The 16,098-nt window shown below is 40.9% G+C and overlaps 1 protein-coding gene across 7 annotated transcripts in view; it reads right to left on the bottom strand.

The window, feature by feature from the left end:
* Positions 1–16,098, bottom strand: part of lrch2 (leucine-rich repeats and calponin homology (CH) domain containing 2) — a 159,172-nt gene that overhangs the window by 56,729 nt on the left and 86,345 nt on the right. For 4 of the 7 annotated variants that reach the window (XR_013497658.1, XM_078211709.1, XM_078211711.1 and 1 more), the window contains exons 11-12: positions 15,346–15,453; positions 4,674–4,739 (exon numbers count right to left, since the gene is read on the bottom strand). Coding sequence is in view for 6 of the 7 variants with exons in the window: in XM_078211709.1 (XP_078067835.1) it covers positions 4,674–4,739; positions 15,346–15,453 (174 nt within the window). In the remaining variant the exon portion in view is untranslated. Of the gene's footprint in view, positions 1–4,673; positions 4,740–14,586; positions 14,665–15,345; positions 15,454–16,098 lie in introns of all 7 variants that reach the window. The other 3 variants (XM_078211705.1, XM_078211707.1, XM_078211706.1) reach the window with 1 other exon arrangement.

Raw genomic sequence — 16,098 nt, 5'->3', positions numbered from 1 at the left:
ATTGTATAGCTCCTCCCTACATTATTTCTACCAAAATGCATCACTTCGCATTTATCAGGATCGAACTCCATCTGCCATTTCTTTGCCCAAATTTCCAGCCTATCTATATCCTTCTGTAGCTTATGACAATGCTCCTCACTATCTGCAAGTCCTGCCAATTTTGTGTCGTCCGCAAACTTACTGATCACCCCAGTTGCACCTTCTTCCAGATCGTTTATATAAATCACAAACAGCAGAGGTCCCAATACAGAGCCCTGCGGAACACCACTAGTCACAGGCCTCCAGCCGGAAAAAGACCCTTCCACTACCACCCTCTGTCTTCTGTGACCAAGCCAGTTCTCCACCCATCTAGCCACCTCCCCCTTTATCCCATGAGATCCAACCTTTTTCACCAGCCTACCATGAGGGACTTTGTCAAACGCTTTACTAAAGTCCATATAGACGACATCCATGGCCCTTCCCTCGTCAACCAATCTGGTCACTTCTTCAAAAAACCCCACCAGGTTAGTGAGACATGACCTCCCTCTCACAAAACCATGCTGACTATCGTTAATGAGTTTATTCCTTTCTAAATGCGCATACATCCTATCTCTAAGTCCAAAGATGTGTGGGTTAGGTTGATTGGCCATGCTAAATTGACCCTAGTGCCAGGGAATTAGCAGGGTAAATATGTGGGGTTGAGGGAATAGGGCCTGGGTGGGATTGTGGTTGGCGCAGACTCGATTAGCACTGTAGGGATTCTATGTCTTGCAATAACTGTTCAGGGAATTGGTGAGACTACACCTTGGATACTGTGCACAGTTTTGGTCTCCTTTCTTAAAAAGGAATTTACTTACAGTTCAGAAGAGGTTCATTAGGTTGATTTCTGGCAGGAAAGGATGTCTTCTGAGAATAGGTTGAACAGGTTACACCTATACACAATGCAGTGTACAACAATGAGGGGCAATCTTGTTGAAAAAAATTGAGGGAGTTTGTTGTAGAGAGGATATTTCCCCTCATGAGGGAAACAGAGGGGACAGAGTTCAAAAAGATGGGGTCTCCCATTTAAGAGGAGGAATTTTTCTCAAGAGGGTCATTATTCATTAAAATTATTTTCCACAGAGCAGTGGAAGGTGGGCCATTGAATTATATTAAAAACAGAATCATATTTTTGATCTTCCAGTGAGTCATGGGATAGGCAGTGGAGTTAAGGCCACAGCTCGATCAGCCATGATCTTAATGAATGACGGAGAAGGTTGAATGGGCCAATTTCTAATAATGTATTCTCTCCTCGCTACACTGGGGCGAGCAGAGATCAATGGAAAGCAACTATGAGCAGGAACTCTGACCAAACTCCTCTCTTCTCTATACTACTAGGGCAATAAGCCCAAGACCTCCAAGTTTCCATTGTTTAATAGCATATTATACCACCGACAGTGTTCTGATACATTTGTTTTTACAGAATATGAACATTTGAGTAATGAAGCAGTATTTAGAATGCTCCCTTTTCATATATGGAACCTAGATTAGAATGCAGTCCTGCTGCAGATAGAGTCATAGAGCAATACAACACGAAAACAAACCCTTTGGCCCAACTGGCCCATGCCGACCATGGTGCCCTCCTAGCTAATCCCAATTGCATGTGTATGGCCCATATCCCTCTAATCCTTTCCCATCCATGTACTTATCCAAATGTTTTTTAAATGTTGCTATTGTACCTGCCTCAACCACTTTCTCTGGCAGCTCATTCCATATAAGCACCACCCTCTGCGTGAAGAAGTTGCCCCTCAAGTCCCTTTTAAATCTTTCCTCTCTCACCTTAAACCTATACCCTCTAGTTTTCAATTCTGTGTATTCATTCTATGCACCTTATGATTTTATACACCTCAATAAGGACACCCCTCATTCTTCTACATTCCAAGGAATAAAGTCATAGCTTGGCCAACCTCTCCCTATAACTCAGGCCCACTTGCCCTGGCGACATCCTTGTAAATCTCCTTTGCACTCTTCCCAGTTTATCAATGTCTTTCCTATAACAGGTTGACCGAAACAATATTCCAAGTGCGGTCTCACCAACTTGTACAACTGTAACATAATGTCCCAACTCCTATACTCAGTGCCCTGGCTGATGAAGGCCAGTGTGCTAACCGCCTTCTTCATCACCCTGTCTACCTGCGATGCCGTTTTCATCAAACTATGTACTTGTATTCCTAGGTCCCTCTGTTCCTTAACACAGGGCCCTATTTACTGTGCAAGTCCTACCCTGGTTTGACTTTCCAAAATGCAATACCTCACACTTCTCTATTGAAATCCATCTGCCAATCCTCGGCCCACTTCCCTAACTGATCAAGGTCCCTCTGTAATTTTTGATAACCACCTTTGCTATCATCAATTCCTCCTAATTTAGTATCATCCGCAAACTTACTAACTATGCCTTGTACATTCACATCCAAATCATTTATACAAATAATGAACAATATTCCCAACACCAACCCTTGAGGCACAGGCATCCAGTCCGAGAAACAACCACTACCACTCTCTGCTCCCTACCATTGTGCCAATTTTGAATACAATTAGCTAGCTCTCCCTGGATCCCATGTGACCTAATCTTCCAGGCTATCCTGCCATGCAGGGTCTTGACTTGCTAAAGTCCATATAGACAATATCTACTACCCTACCCTCATGCATCTTGGTTGATTCTTCGAAATACTCTAAAAAGATAGTCAGACTGATGTCCCATGCACAAGACCTTCCCGATTATCCCTAATCAGACTTTGACTCTCCAAATGTTGGTAGACCCTGTCCTTCAGAATCTCCTCCAGTAACTTATGCATCATTGATGTCAGGCTCACCGGCCTGTCATTCCCTGGCTTGTCTTTGCTGCCCTCAAAGAACAAAAACAATACAGCACAGGATACAATACAGCCCTTCGGCCCTCCAAGCCCGCGCCGCTCCCTGGTCCAAACTAGACCATTCTTTTGTACCCCTCCATTCCCACTCCGTTCATGTGGCTACCTAGATAAGTCTTAAACGTCCCCAGTGTGTCCGCCTCCACCACCTTGCCCAGCAGCACATTCCAGGCCCCCACCACCCTCTGTGTAAAATACGTCCTTCTGATATCCGTGTTAAACCTCCCCCACCTCACCTTGAACCTATGACCCCTCGTGAACGTCACCACCGACCTGGGAAAAAGCTTCCCACCGTTCACCCTATCTATGCCTTTCATAATTTTATACACCTCTATTAGGTCACCCCCTCATCCTCCGTCTTTCCAGTGAGAACAACACCAGTTTACCCAATCTCTCCTCATATCTAAGCAACATCCTGGTAAACCTCCTCTGCACTCTCTCCAAAGCCTCCACGTCCTTCTGGTAGTGTGGCGACCAGAACTGGGCGCAGTATTCCAAATGCGGCCGAACCAATGTTCTATACAACTGCAACATCAGACCCCAACTTTTATACTCTATGCCCCGTCCTATAAAGGCAACCATGCCATATGCCTTATTCATTACCTTCTTCACCTGTGACGTCACCTTCAAGGATCTGTGGACTTGCACACCCAGGTCCCTCTGCGTATCTACACTCTTTATGGTTCTGCCATTTATCGTATAGCTCCCCCCTACGTTAGTTCTACCAAAATGCATCACTTCGCATTTATCAGGATTGAACTCCATCTGCCATTTCTTTGCCCAAATTTCCAGCCCTATCTATATCCTTCTGTAGCCTCTGACAATGTTCCTCACTATCTGCAAGTCCAGCCATTTTCGTGTCATCCGCAAACTTACTGATCAGTTACACCTTCATCCAGATCGTTTATATAAATCACAAACAGCAGAGGTCCCAATACAGAGCCCTGCGGAACACTATCCTTAAACAATGGAACACCTCCTTAAACAATGGAACAACTTTAGCCACCTTCCAGTCTTCCGGAACATCGCCAGTGGAAAGAGATAAAACAAATATCCCTGCAAGGGCCTCTACAGTTGATGAAACATTTCTGCTGGTGGCTACAAGGACTGAGAATTTAGGCAGTCTGAGCTTTAAACTGCAAATCGAGCAACAAGGATAACAATGTTTAAAAATAACCAAAAACAGTGCAGCATTTGAGTTACGAATAAAATACATTAAAGTAAAAATAGGATTTATCCTGTATTAGGCATATGAATCATAGAATCCCCACAGTGCAGGAGTCCATTCGGCCCAATGAGTCTGCATATGCTTCAAGGACCTGAGGACACTTTTAAACTGTATCAAGAAAGAAATAGTAATTCTGATCCCACTTTAATTTAATAACCACAAGTAAAGTAAAGAAAAATCATTACATGCAATGCATGTAATTGCATAGAAAAAAATTGACAGGGACTCTAACCTTATTGTGCTAAACTTATAAATGCACTTGCAAGAACATTGAAATTCACCATTTACAACTGCAGCACTATAACTGTTGAATAAACTAAGTGTAATTAAATCTCTTGAAATGAAGAATAAGCAGAAAGGAATCTGGCCAGGGGGCAAAACATATGCAATTCACTACGTTCTAGATTAAAATAGCAATAGGAGGGCAATGTGAACACATCCACAGGGCTTGTCAGAGTTCCTAAATATGAATTATTAGTATGAAGCATGTCTTAGAGAAAAGGAATGTGGGGCATGACAGAGAGGGTCTCGCATGAGAGCGCAACATTCACAAATACCTATCAGACTCCAATGTTTTTTTCTTCCTGTCTCTTCCACTTATTGAAGGCGAGTGAGCGAAAAGTCTGGAAAAATAGAAATGTAAAAAGCAATGACACAACCATTTTAAATTCGCAACTTCATAAAATAGATTAGCAAAATTCGAAGTTCATTGTCACATTCTACCTCATATAAAAGCAAGCTGCCCAAGAGTTTCCTAGCTTTGACTCACATAAGCAATGTCACACTAGATGCAGTTTTTATATAAATGGACATCTTGGATCCTTCAAGAGGCAATGTCATTTAAAAGGATAAAGGATATTCATTTTTCATTCACCACAAACATTTGAAATCATCTATGCAGCTACTCAATTCCTGGTTTCTTTGGCCCTGAACAAGGCCCCAAGAAACTACAAGGGTTGGACTACGTTCATAACCCTATCACACAAACATCCATTGACTCCACTTCCTGCTGCCTCGGAAAATCAGCCAGCATTATCAAGGACCCCACGCACCGCGGACATATTCTCTTCCACCTTCTTCTGTCGGGAAAAAGGTACAAACGTCTGTGGTCACATACCAACCGACTCGAGAACAGCTTCTTCCCTGCTGCCATCAGACCTTTGAATGGACCTACCTTATATTAAGTTGATCTTTCTCTACACATTAGCGTGGACTATAACACTAAATTGTGCATCCTCTCCTTTCCTTCTCCTCTATGTATGGTATGTTTTGTCTGTTTAGCACGCAAGAAACAATACTTTTCACTGTATCCCAATCCATGTGACAATAATAAAACAAATCAAATTCAAATCTTCAACAGCTTCCAGATTAGTAGTTTTATTGACTGCATTTCTGTGATCTCGTTGTCAAGATGATGAAGCAGAAAAGCAACAGTGGAATGACTCAATCACTAATAATAAGCAGATAGGTGGATGCCAATAACATTTCAAAAATATAAATTTTGTTTAACAATCTTCTTCTATTTATATTGAACAAAAATCTTGAATAATCCAAGTAACCAGAAGGATGTGGAGGCTTTGGAGAGGGTACAGAAAAGATTTACCAGGATGTTGCCTGGTATGGAGGGCATTAGCTATGAGGAGAGGTTGAAGAAACTTGGTTTGTTCTCACTGGAGCGACGGAGGTTGAGGGGAGACCTGATAGAAGTCTACAAGATTACGAGGGGCATGGACAAAGTGGATAGTCAGAAGCTTTTTCCCAGGGTGGAAGAGTGAATTACTAGGGGGCATAGGTTTAAGGTGCGAGGGGCAAGATTTAAAAGAGATGTATGAGGCAGATTTTCTTTTTTTTTGTACACAGTAGTGGGTGCCTGGAACTCGTCGTCGGGGGAGGTAGTGGAAGCGGATAAGGTAGTGACTTTTAAGGGGCGTCTTGACAAGTACATGAATAGGATGGGAATAGAGGGATATGGTCCCTGGAATGGTAGGGGGTTTTAGTTAAGTCGAGCACCATGGTCGGTGCAGGCTTGGAGGGCCGAAGAGCCTATTCCTGTGCTGTAATTTTCTTTGTTCTTACTGCAAGCTTTGCTGGCCAGAAAATAAAATTAGGCAGTTTTATAATGGGAAAATATTCAGTTTTCTGCTAAAAAGCCTACAATGTCCAACCAAAAAAACAAAGCCATACCATGCTTAGTTCAATACTCAGGACCAAATAAAATTGCATAAATATTGTGTAAAAAAACACCCCAATCAACATCAAGCATTGATAGTTACAAAACTGTCAATCAAGGCAAAAATTATATTGGTCCCACTACATCAACTTATGTTTATACAGCACCTTTAATACAATGAAATATCCCATGGCACTTCACAGGAACATATAAAAGAATGACACAAAACCATGGAAGAAAATATTACACCAGATGATCAAAAGTTTCATCCAAAAGGTAGGTTTTGAGTAAAAACAGAAAATCTGGAAAATCTCAACAGGTCTGACAGCATCTGTGGGGAGAATAGAGCCAACATTGAGTCTAGATAACCCTTCATCAGAGCTAAGAGAATCAGCAGAGATTTATACTATGAGATTTATACTATGAGGGTGGGGGGGGGGGGGGGGGGGGGGGTGTGGCGGCGGCACACTGGAATTGGACAAAGAGAATGTAAATGAGGATTAGGAGGCTGAGAAAGGTGCTAAACGTGTCCATTAGGTGATTAGAATGCATGAACGGCAGCACAGAGGTACAGATGGTTAAGGAGCTGGCTGGGGATTATGACAGTTGCCCCAAAGAGCAGGGGGCAAGGAGGAGAACTAGAATGGAGAAGTGAAAAAATGGAAGAAAGGGGGATGATAAAATGGATGAACACCTAAGGTGCCGATTGGGCTCCTTACAACCTCCCGGCCTGAACACTGAGTTCAACAACTTCAGAGCATGAACTCTCTCCTCCACCTTCACTCCCATCTCCATTTATTTTATTTCATTTTGTTTGTTTTCATCTCATTCATCCATTTTATCATCCTTCTTTCTCACTTCCATTTTTCCACTTCTCCATTCTAGCTCTCTCCCCCCACCCCATCCCCTCAGAGCAACTGCCCTTATCCCCAGGCAGTCCCTTAACCATCTCTGTACCTCTGTTCTGCCATTCACACATTCTGATTACTTAATGGAACTTTTAGCACCTTTTTCAGCCTTCTTCATCCTCATTTACATTCTCTTTGTTCGATTCCATTCCCCCCCCACTCTCAGTATAAATCTCTACTGATTCACTTTGCTCTGACGAAGAGTCATCTAGACTTGAAACACTGACTGTATTCTTTCCGTGATGTGGAGATGCCGGCGTTGGACTGGGGTGAACACAGTAAGAAGTCTCACAACACCAGGTTAAAGTCCAACAGGTTTATTTGGTAGCAAATACCATAAGCATTCGGAGCACTGCTCCTTCATCAGATGGAGTGGAAATGTGCTCTCAAACAGTGCAAACAGACAAAATCAAGTTGCAGAATACAAATTAGAATGCGAATCCTACAGCCAGCCAGGTCTTAAAAGTACAGACAATGTGGGTGGAGGGAACATTAAACACAGGTTAAAGAAATGTGTATTGTCTCCAGACAGAACAGCTAGTGAGATTCTACAAGCCCAGGAGGCAAGCTGTAGGGGTTACTGATAATGTGACATAAATCCAACATCCCGGTTTAGGCCGTCCTCATGTGTGCGGAACTTGGCTATCAGTTTCTGCTCAGCGACTCTGCGCTGTCGTGTGTCGTGAGCACTGCTCGTCACAATGGCTGTCTCGGCACTCTACACCAGCATCCCCCACGATGATGGCATTGCTGCAACGGCCTCAGTACTCAATGCCGTCAACTGCCAGTTTCCAGATGCAATTTTACAACTCATCCGCTTCATCCTGGACCACAATGTCTTCAACAACCAGTTCTTCATCCAGACACACGGAACAGCCATGGGGACCAAATTCGCACCTCAATATGCCAACATCTTCATGCACAGGTTCGAACAAGGCTTCTTCACCGCACAGGACCTTCAACCGATGCTATACACTAGATAAATCAATGATATTTTCTTCCTTTGGAGTTTAGGTGAGCAATCACTGAAACAACATATGATGACATCAACAAGTTCCATCCCACCATCAGACTCACCATGGACTACTCTCCGGAATCGGTTGCATTCTTGGACACACGCATCTCCATTAAGGACAGTCACCTCAGCACCTCACTGTACCGCAAGCCCTTAGATAACCTCATGATGCTCCACTTCTCCAGCTTCCACCCTAAACATGTTAAAGAAGCCATCCCCTACGGACAAGCCCTCCGAATACACAGGATCTGCTCAGATGAGGAGGATTGCAACAGACACCTCCAGACGCTGAAAGATACCCTCATAAGAACAGGATATGGCGCTCGACTCATCGATCAACAGTTCCGACGCGCCACAGCGAAAAGCCACACCGACCTCCTCAGAAGACAAACACGGGACACGGTGGACAGAGTACCCTTCGTCGTCCAGTACTTCCCCGGAGCGGAGAAGCTACGGCATCTCCTCCGGAGCCTTCAACATGTCATTGATGAAGACGAACATCTCGCCAAGGCCATCCCCACACCCCCACTTCCTGCCTTCAAACAACCACGCAACCTCAAACAGACCATTGTCCGCAGCAAACTACCCAACCTTCAGGAGAACAGTGACCACGACACCACACAACCCTGCCACAGCAACCTCTGCAAGATGTGCCGGATCATCGACACGGATGCCATCATCTCACGTGAGAACACCATCTACCAGGTACACGGTACCTACTCTTGCAACTCGGCCAACATTGTCTACCTGATACGCTGCAGGAAAGGATGTCCCGAGGCATGGTACATTGGGGAAACCATGCAGATGCTACGACAACGGATGAATGAACACCGCTCGACAATCACCAGGCAAGACTGTTCTCTTCCTGTGGGGGAGCACTTCAGCAGTCACAGACATTCAGCCTTGGATCTTCAGGTAAGCGTTCTCCAAGGCGGCCTTCACGACACACGACAGCGCAGAGTCACTGAGCAGAAACTGATAGCCAAGTTCCGCACACGAGGACGGCCTAAACCGGGATGTTGGATTTATGTCAAATTATCAGTAACCCCCACAGCTTGCCTCCTGGGCTTGTAGAATCTCACTAGCTGTTCTGTCTGGAGACAATACACATTTCTTTAACCTGTGTTTAATGTTCCCTCCACCCACATTGTCTGTACCTTTAAGACCTGGCTGGTTGTAGGATTCGCATTCTAATCAGTATTCTGCAACTTGATTTTGTCTGTTTGCACTGTTTGAGAGCACATTTCCACTCCATCTGACGAAGGAGCAGTGCTCCGAAAGCTTATGGTATTTGCTACCAAATAAACCTGTTGGACTTTAACCTGTTGTGAGACTTCTTACTGTATTCTTTCCCACAGATGCTGTCAGACCTGCTGAGATTTTCCAGCATTTTCAGTTTCTATTTCAGATTACAGCATCTGCAATATTTTGCTTTTATCTTCAGTTTTAATGAGCATCTTAAAAGGAGGAAAGTAAAGCAAAGCAATGTGATAAGGTGCAGGGGTGGGAATTGTTTAGCTTGGAATCTGGGAAATGAAGGCACGGCCAACACTGATGGAGCAATTATAACTGGGAATAGATAAAAGGTCAAAATTAGGGAGGCAAAGATCTTACGAGTTATGGGGCTTGAGATTAAAGAGATAGGGAGGGGCAAGAACATGAAGGAATCTAAACACAAGGATGAGAATTTTAAAATCAAGGTGCTGCTTGCCAGGAGTAAATGCAAGTTCACTTCAATACAGTGAATGAAAAGAATGAAAGTCCCATGATTATCATAATTTTTTAAAACTCCATTTCCTAATTTGTCTGCATATTTGCTATGCATTATAGTTGGTGTATGTTATGTTGGGACAGTGTCCCTTTAAGAGGCGAGTCACGTGAGCATGGGTGATGTCATCAGCCAGGTTTACAGACTTGGGTTCAATCTGGTGTTGAGCCTGACTGAATACACAGCTATGGAATAAGCCTCCCTGTTGGGTTACAGCAAACCGCGAGTTGGTATGTTCTTTGGTTCTGACTGCAGCCTAGTAAGTTGCCCAATACAGAATAATTTCTTTCCCACCTCCCTTCCACTAGAATGTAATATAGACCCATGAGTGTAAATTGTTTCCTTATGTCTTTAATCATCCAGAGTCCCATTTGTATTTTTTGTTCTTTCCGTTGCTGATTTTGAGAGGCTGACAATAGAACTTGGGAAAATATATTGCAACACAAAATTGGCAAACAATGATGTAGAACAATAATGCAAAACATTTGAAACGGCGCTTAGAGTGCAGGAAAAATATGTTCTGCTACAAGGAAAGAACAAACCAAATACAAGTGGAACTCAATTGATGAATATAGGAATGGAAACAAGACGTACGAATTGGGATTTTTCTCCCTCAGTGGCGTGTTTCATGGCAGTGGGAGGTGCGTGTCACTCACTGGCTGCAGGATCTTATGATCCGTTGTCAGTGGGTTTTTTGTTGAATGCACTCCTCGCCACTGGAAAACGTTTGGCAGGGGTGTGCCATTGGCAGGAACATAAGATCCCGTCTGCGAGAACGGCAACAAGATTTTGGCGAAGGATATAACTTAAGGTTAGAAAAAAGACAAACACCGAGTACACAGACCGCAGAGGAGCACATGATAAAATAGAATACAAAGAGATTAGGGCAGAAATCAATTAGGAAGACAACAGGAACCATTAAATTAAATCAAGGAACAGAAAACCATAAATAACAAAATATTTTACAGACACATGAATAAAATGAGGGTTGTGATGGGAATAAGGCCATTAGGGATAGACAGAATAACACTATAGGTAATGAGTAATAGCTAATTATAGGTAATAAGTGCATTTAAAATAATAAAATGTATGTATTGAATAAACAAACTCAGAGGATTAAACCCCTGCTCCAGAAGCATTCATGTACTTAAAAAGAATTGAGAGAAGAGATAGCTGAGACATTGCTACACATATTTGATGGCTCATTAGATTAAGATGTAGTGCCAGAAAACTGGCAGATAGCGAATATAATTGCTATATAAGAAAATTACAGACCAGTCAGTTTTATGTTGGTGTTTGGGAAAATAATGGAATCCGTACTAAAGGAGAGAACAGCAACAAGAAATATAGTAATGAATAGCTGGCATGAATGTCAAAAGGGAAAATTTTGCTTGATCAATCTTATCGAGGAGATAACAAGAGTAGACAATATTAATGCAGTGGATGCAATTTATTCAGATTTTCAAAAGTCTTTCAATAAGGTTCCCCATAATAGATGAATGAAGGTGGAGAATTTGAAGTCAGGGAGAAGTGGCAGAATGGATTGTCGGCAGGTTTCAACATAAAAGCAGAATGTGTCATACAGGGTAGTTATTCAGAGTAACTCATCTGATGAAGGAGCAGTGCTCCGAAAGCTCGTGACACCAAATAAACCTGTTGGACTTTAACCTGGTGTTGAGGGACTTCTTACTGTGCCCACCCCAGTCCAACGCCAGCATCTCCACATCACTTCAGAGTGGCAGAAGTTGGAAAATGGTGTTTCACATGGATCAGTGCTGGGACTTCTGCACTTCACAATTTACATTAATGATGTGGACTTTGGAATCCAAAACAGTTTCTGAATTTGCAAGTGACACCAAATTGGGGGCATATTCAACATGGAGGAGGTTGTAACAAATTATAGGATTGCATTAATAGATTTGTAGAATGGGGACGTATTTGGCAAATTTAGTAATTGATAAGCTCATCACAAATGTGAGGTAGTGCATTTTGGTATGATGAAGCGTGAAAGTTAAAAATCGTACAAGCTCAAAAATCACACAAGCTGCTAAATTCTCAAGACTGCATAGACAGAGAATCACTGATGAGAAACCATTTGCCTTAGCTCAGTCTATAGGTAACAGTCAAGGGCCCGACTGTAATAATTATAAGGGACGTTTTATTTGCACAATTTGCACACAACTATTCAAGTGAACAATGTGCAGCTGCAGCTCATCCATTAGGACAAGGGAGTTGATACACCACTGGTCAAACACAATCCTGTCATACCTGTGTCTGGAAGTTATTGGTAAATAGAGAAAAATGTGTGCTTAGTGATATCATAATGAATTAGATGTGCCCAAATTGTAATTGGTCAACTATATTCATGTTATATAATCCTAATTATTATTTGTAAATGGATAGATACTTTTTTAAACAAATGTACTTCTTTGATTTGGTATCTGCTATTTTTTGTAACTAAACCCGAAAGTATAACTGTGCAATCCTTGCTCTCTAGTGTGCCACCAACTGGAGCACTAGTGCCCTTGCTATAGCACAAAATAAAAGCCGTTTTTAAACTCCTAAGTTTTGCCTGGTCTCAAGAGGGGAGTGAAAAACATAATAGCTTGCTAGCCATTTTTCTCCACAACCAAGAGGGAGGTCACTTATTACTTGGAAGCTGTAAGTATAGGTGGGGTAGAGGAATAGCGATCTCGAAGTACAAATACATTGATCACTAAATGTGTCACAGGTTAGGAAGACCGTTAAATAAAAAGCAAACCAAGCACAAGGCTTTATTTCTCGATAGAATTGAAAAATGGGGAAGTTACGCCAAAGCTGCATCAAACCTTGATTAGGCAACACTTGGAGGACTGCATGCAGTTCCGGTGACCATATTAATAAAAGGATATAGAGGCACTGGAGAGAGTGCAGGTTTCAGAAATGTTTGGGTATACATATCAGAAAAAGATCAGCAGGCTGAGTTCTCTTTTCTCTTGGAAAAAGATGAGGGTTGAACTAATATGAGGCGTTTAAGGATTTGAAAGGTTTTGATAGAATGGATACAGAATATTTCCTTTAACTTGAAGCAATCAACACAAGGCGGTCACCAAGAAATCCGATACAGAATACAGAAGAAACTTCTTCATGCAAAGAGTGGCAAAAATGTTAAACTCACTAACACAGGGAGCGGTTGAAGCAAATAGTGTAGATGCACTTGAGTTGGCAATCACATAAGGCAGAAAGGAATGGATGGTTACAATGGTAGATTTAGAAGAAGACAGATGGGAGAAGACTGAGTGGAGCATAAATATCACATGAACTAGATAAATGGTCTGTTTCTGTGCTAAACATCCTATGCTATTCTAGGTAATATGTGATGTGGGGGCAAGAACAGCAAAATAAAAGAAAATTTACAGCTGGACCAATAAACAAAGAGCAAGAATGCCAGAAAACGTAGTTCAATCATTACAGTCATGGCTAGCTAACTAAGTAAAAAGGATCAGGAAGGAAGGAGATGCCACAGTCCATGAAAAATTTAAAGAAAGGATCTGAAACATTAAAAAACATTTTGATACAATACAGAAAAGGTTTGTTATGAAAAATTCAAGATATACTGTCACATATAAGATAATAGATTAGTCAGTTAAAAGTCTTGGGAGATGGTAAAGGTTTTTTCCCCCCAAAGCCTTATTAAAATACATTATCTTTATATAAAGAATCAATAACCAAAACCATTTATTGTTGCAGTACTGTAGCTTTAATTAAATATTCTGCTTAATCATGAGAAGAATTGTAACTATATGAGAAAATTATGAAAACATGATACCTACAACTTGGATCAGTATACACAACCATAATTATTTATCGCTGATATGAAGGACTTGGTAATTCAAAATGGTATTAATAGGTTACTGGTTATGTGATGCAAATGACAATTTTCCTGTTAAGCTACAACTAGTCTAATTGGGAGTGGCAAATAAGCACTTTGCTATACCCTCGGCTTTGGCTATCACAATGAGAACATAGGATGGTTCAATATATGGTTAAATTAGAGCTTCATACATTTAAAGAATTTTCAGCATCAGCCAAAATAAGATTTATAATACTAGGAAAAAAAGTTTAACTGAATTAATATAAATGGAAATAAAAGAAACGAGCTTCAGATCTTCATCAAACTGGTAGAAAGCAGTGGGTGATTATACATGCTGACCCAGAAGCTAGAGCACTTCTAATCTGAAAGATCGAAATCTCAGGATGGCAGGCACTCAATGAGTGAAGCTGCAAATTTGTGCGCCGGAAGTTTGCCACCAGAACAGCAGTATAGTATGCTATTATACAGTTTTTAAAAATTTGTCCTGGAAATTTTATTTATTCACATTTTCATCCAATTTTGATCAAACTGTAAATATGTAAATTGTATTCATGAAAAATATCAATATGTAAATTCCATAATGGAATTCCTAAAAAACACGTGCCACTTTCTAGAAGCACAAGATTCTGGGCATAATTTCATGCTGATGTTTTATGCAGTAGCCAAAGAAAACTTGGTGTAATGCTTGCTTTATGAATGTTTACACTGTGGTACAAGAAAGCCACTTTTATATTTTGGTTTGTTCTAGAAATGTACCTTGATCCTGGTCCTGCTGCCTGTCTTCTCTGGATAAAGTTTTCATTGAATGATGCTTTAAAAGTTAATGGCCTCCGTCTGTACTCAAACATCATGAGCATCAATCATCAATATGAAACAAGGAAGTAAGAAAGGTATTGGGAAAGCATATGGAAGTTATTAGTAATAATATGCAAAAATAAATCAAAGACGAGGTATATAAAATTTTTAAAAACTGCCACATGTGGCATTATAGGAATACATAGGAACAGAAAGACAGCAGTATTGAAACTGGACTGTACATTAAAAATTCAAAAGGATTAGAAAGAAAGAATAAAGGGGAAGAAACACACAAGAGAAAAATAGACTATCTAATTTTGTGTTCCCAATCTACAAATCTTCAAAATGTTATTTTTAGGATACCATCTAAATGAAATCCAAAATGCTTAAAATTGTATCTGACTGCCGTTACATATAACAAAAGTGCATAACGTACAAAATTTAATGCCTGTGACAAAACCTTTTCGATATAGTCCATCACTATATGAAGATTCTCGCTGAGTAAATACTAAATCATGATAGTTTGAATTGGGCATTGTAATTAACAGCAAAGTGGAAATGAAGGCTTTAAAATCACTCGATCATCAGATAATTTATATTGTCCTTCAAATTCAGAGCACACTATATTTTACTCAAGTATAATTGTTGACTTGAAATCATTTTACGCATCCAAAAGGTTGTTTGAAGTAGTCAATCCGAAAGAGGAGTGTTCACTTTTACCTGTTTTGTGGCTCCTGCTGCAATAATTGAGCTGCTATTTTACGCAAGTCTGTCACTTCTTTCAGTTCATCCTCGTCTTGCACCATTTGCTGCAAATCCCTTGAAGGCCTGCAATTTTACAATCAAGTAATGTTACTTTGAGGAACCATCAAGAAACTTCACAAAAATACCTTTAAGAAATAACATGGCATTGAAATACTTACTGACATGAGCTTAATTTTACCTTCCCAGAATATAAATCTGATTTTTTTTTCCTGGGATATGTTTATCCCGCATATCATGTTTCTTTCTGTTAATGGGACTTGGTAGGTAAAACTATGAAAAAATATTCATTGAACTTTAAAAAGAAAACTGTCAAAATTATCTTTCAATTCAAAAAACAAAAATAAATGGAGATAACAACTGGGACACTCCAGGACATAGCCCCAATATATCGTACAGGTTACATTCACAAAGTAAGTATTTTCTTTGAGTTATCCTGACCAGTGGTTCAGGAAACTTGAGATTCGAGAGCAGAACAAAAAAGCCACATGTATTGCTAATGGAGTCATAAAAAAAAGCAAGATGCAGGCATAATAGCTGCAGCAATTCACTGGATACCTATTAAAACAAAGCTATCAATTGTAGTGTTTTATATCTAAAACTTGCAAGTGCACCTATGCAACCATAATACATTGGTCCAGCAGAAAATTCAGTACAATAGGTGAACATAGAACAGTACAGCACAGAACAGGCCCTTCGGCCCACGATGTT

The sequence above is a fragment of the Mustelus asterias genome, chromosome 4 (assembly GCF_964213995.1).
Source record: "Mustelus asterias chromosome 4, sMusAst1.hap1.1, whole genome shotgun sequence".
Classification (NCBI taxonomy): Eukaryota; Metazoa; Chordata; class Chondrichthyes; order Carcharhiniformes; family Triakidae; genus Mustelus; species Mustelus asterias.
Note: the sequence above shows the minus strand (reverse complement) of the source record. Positions and strands in the feature narration are given on the sequence as shown.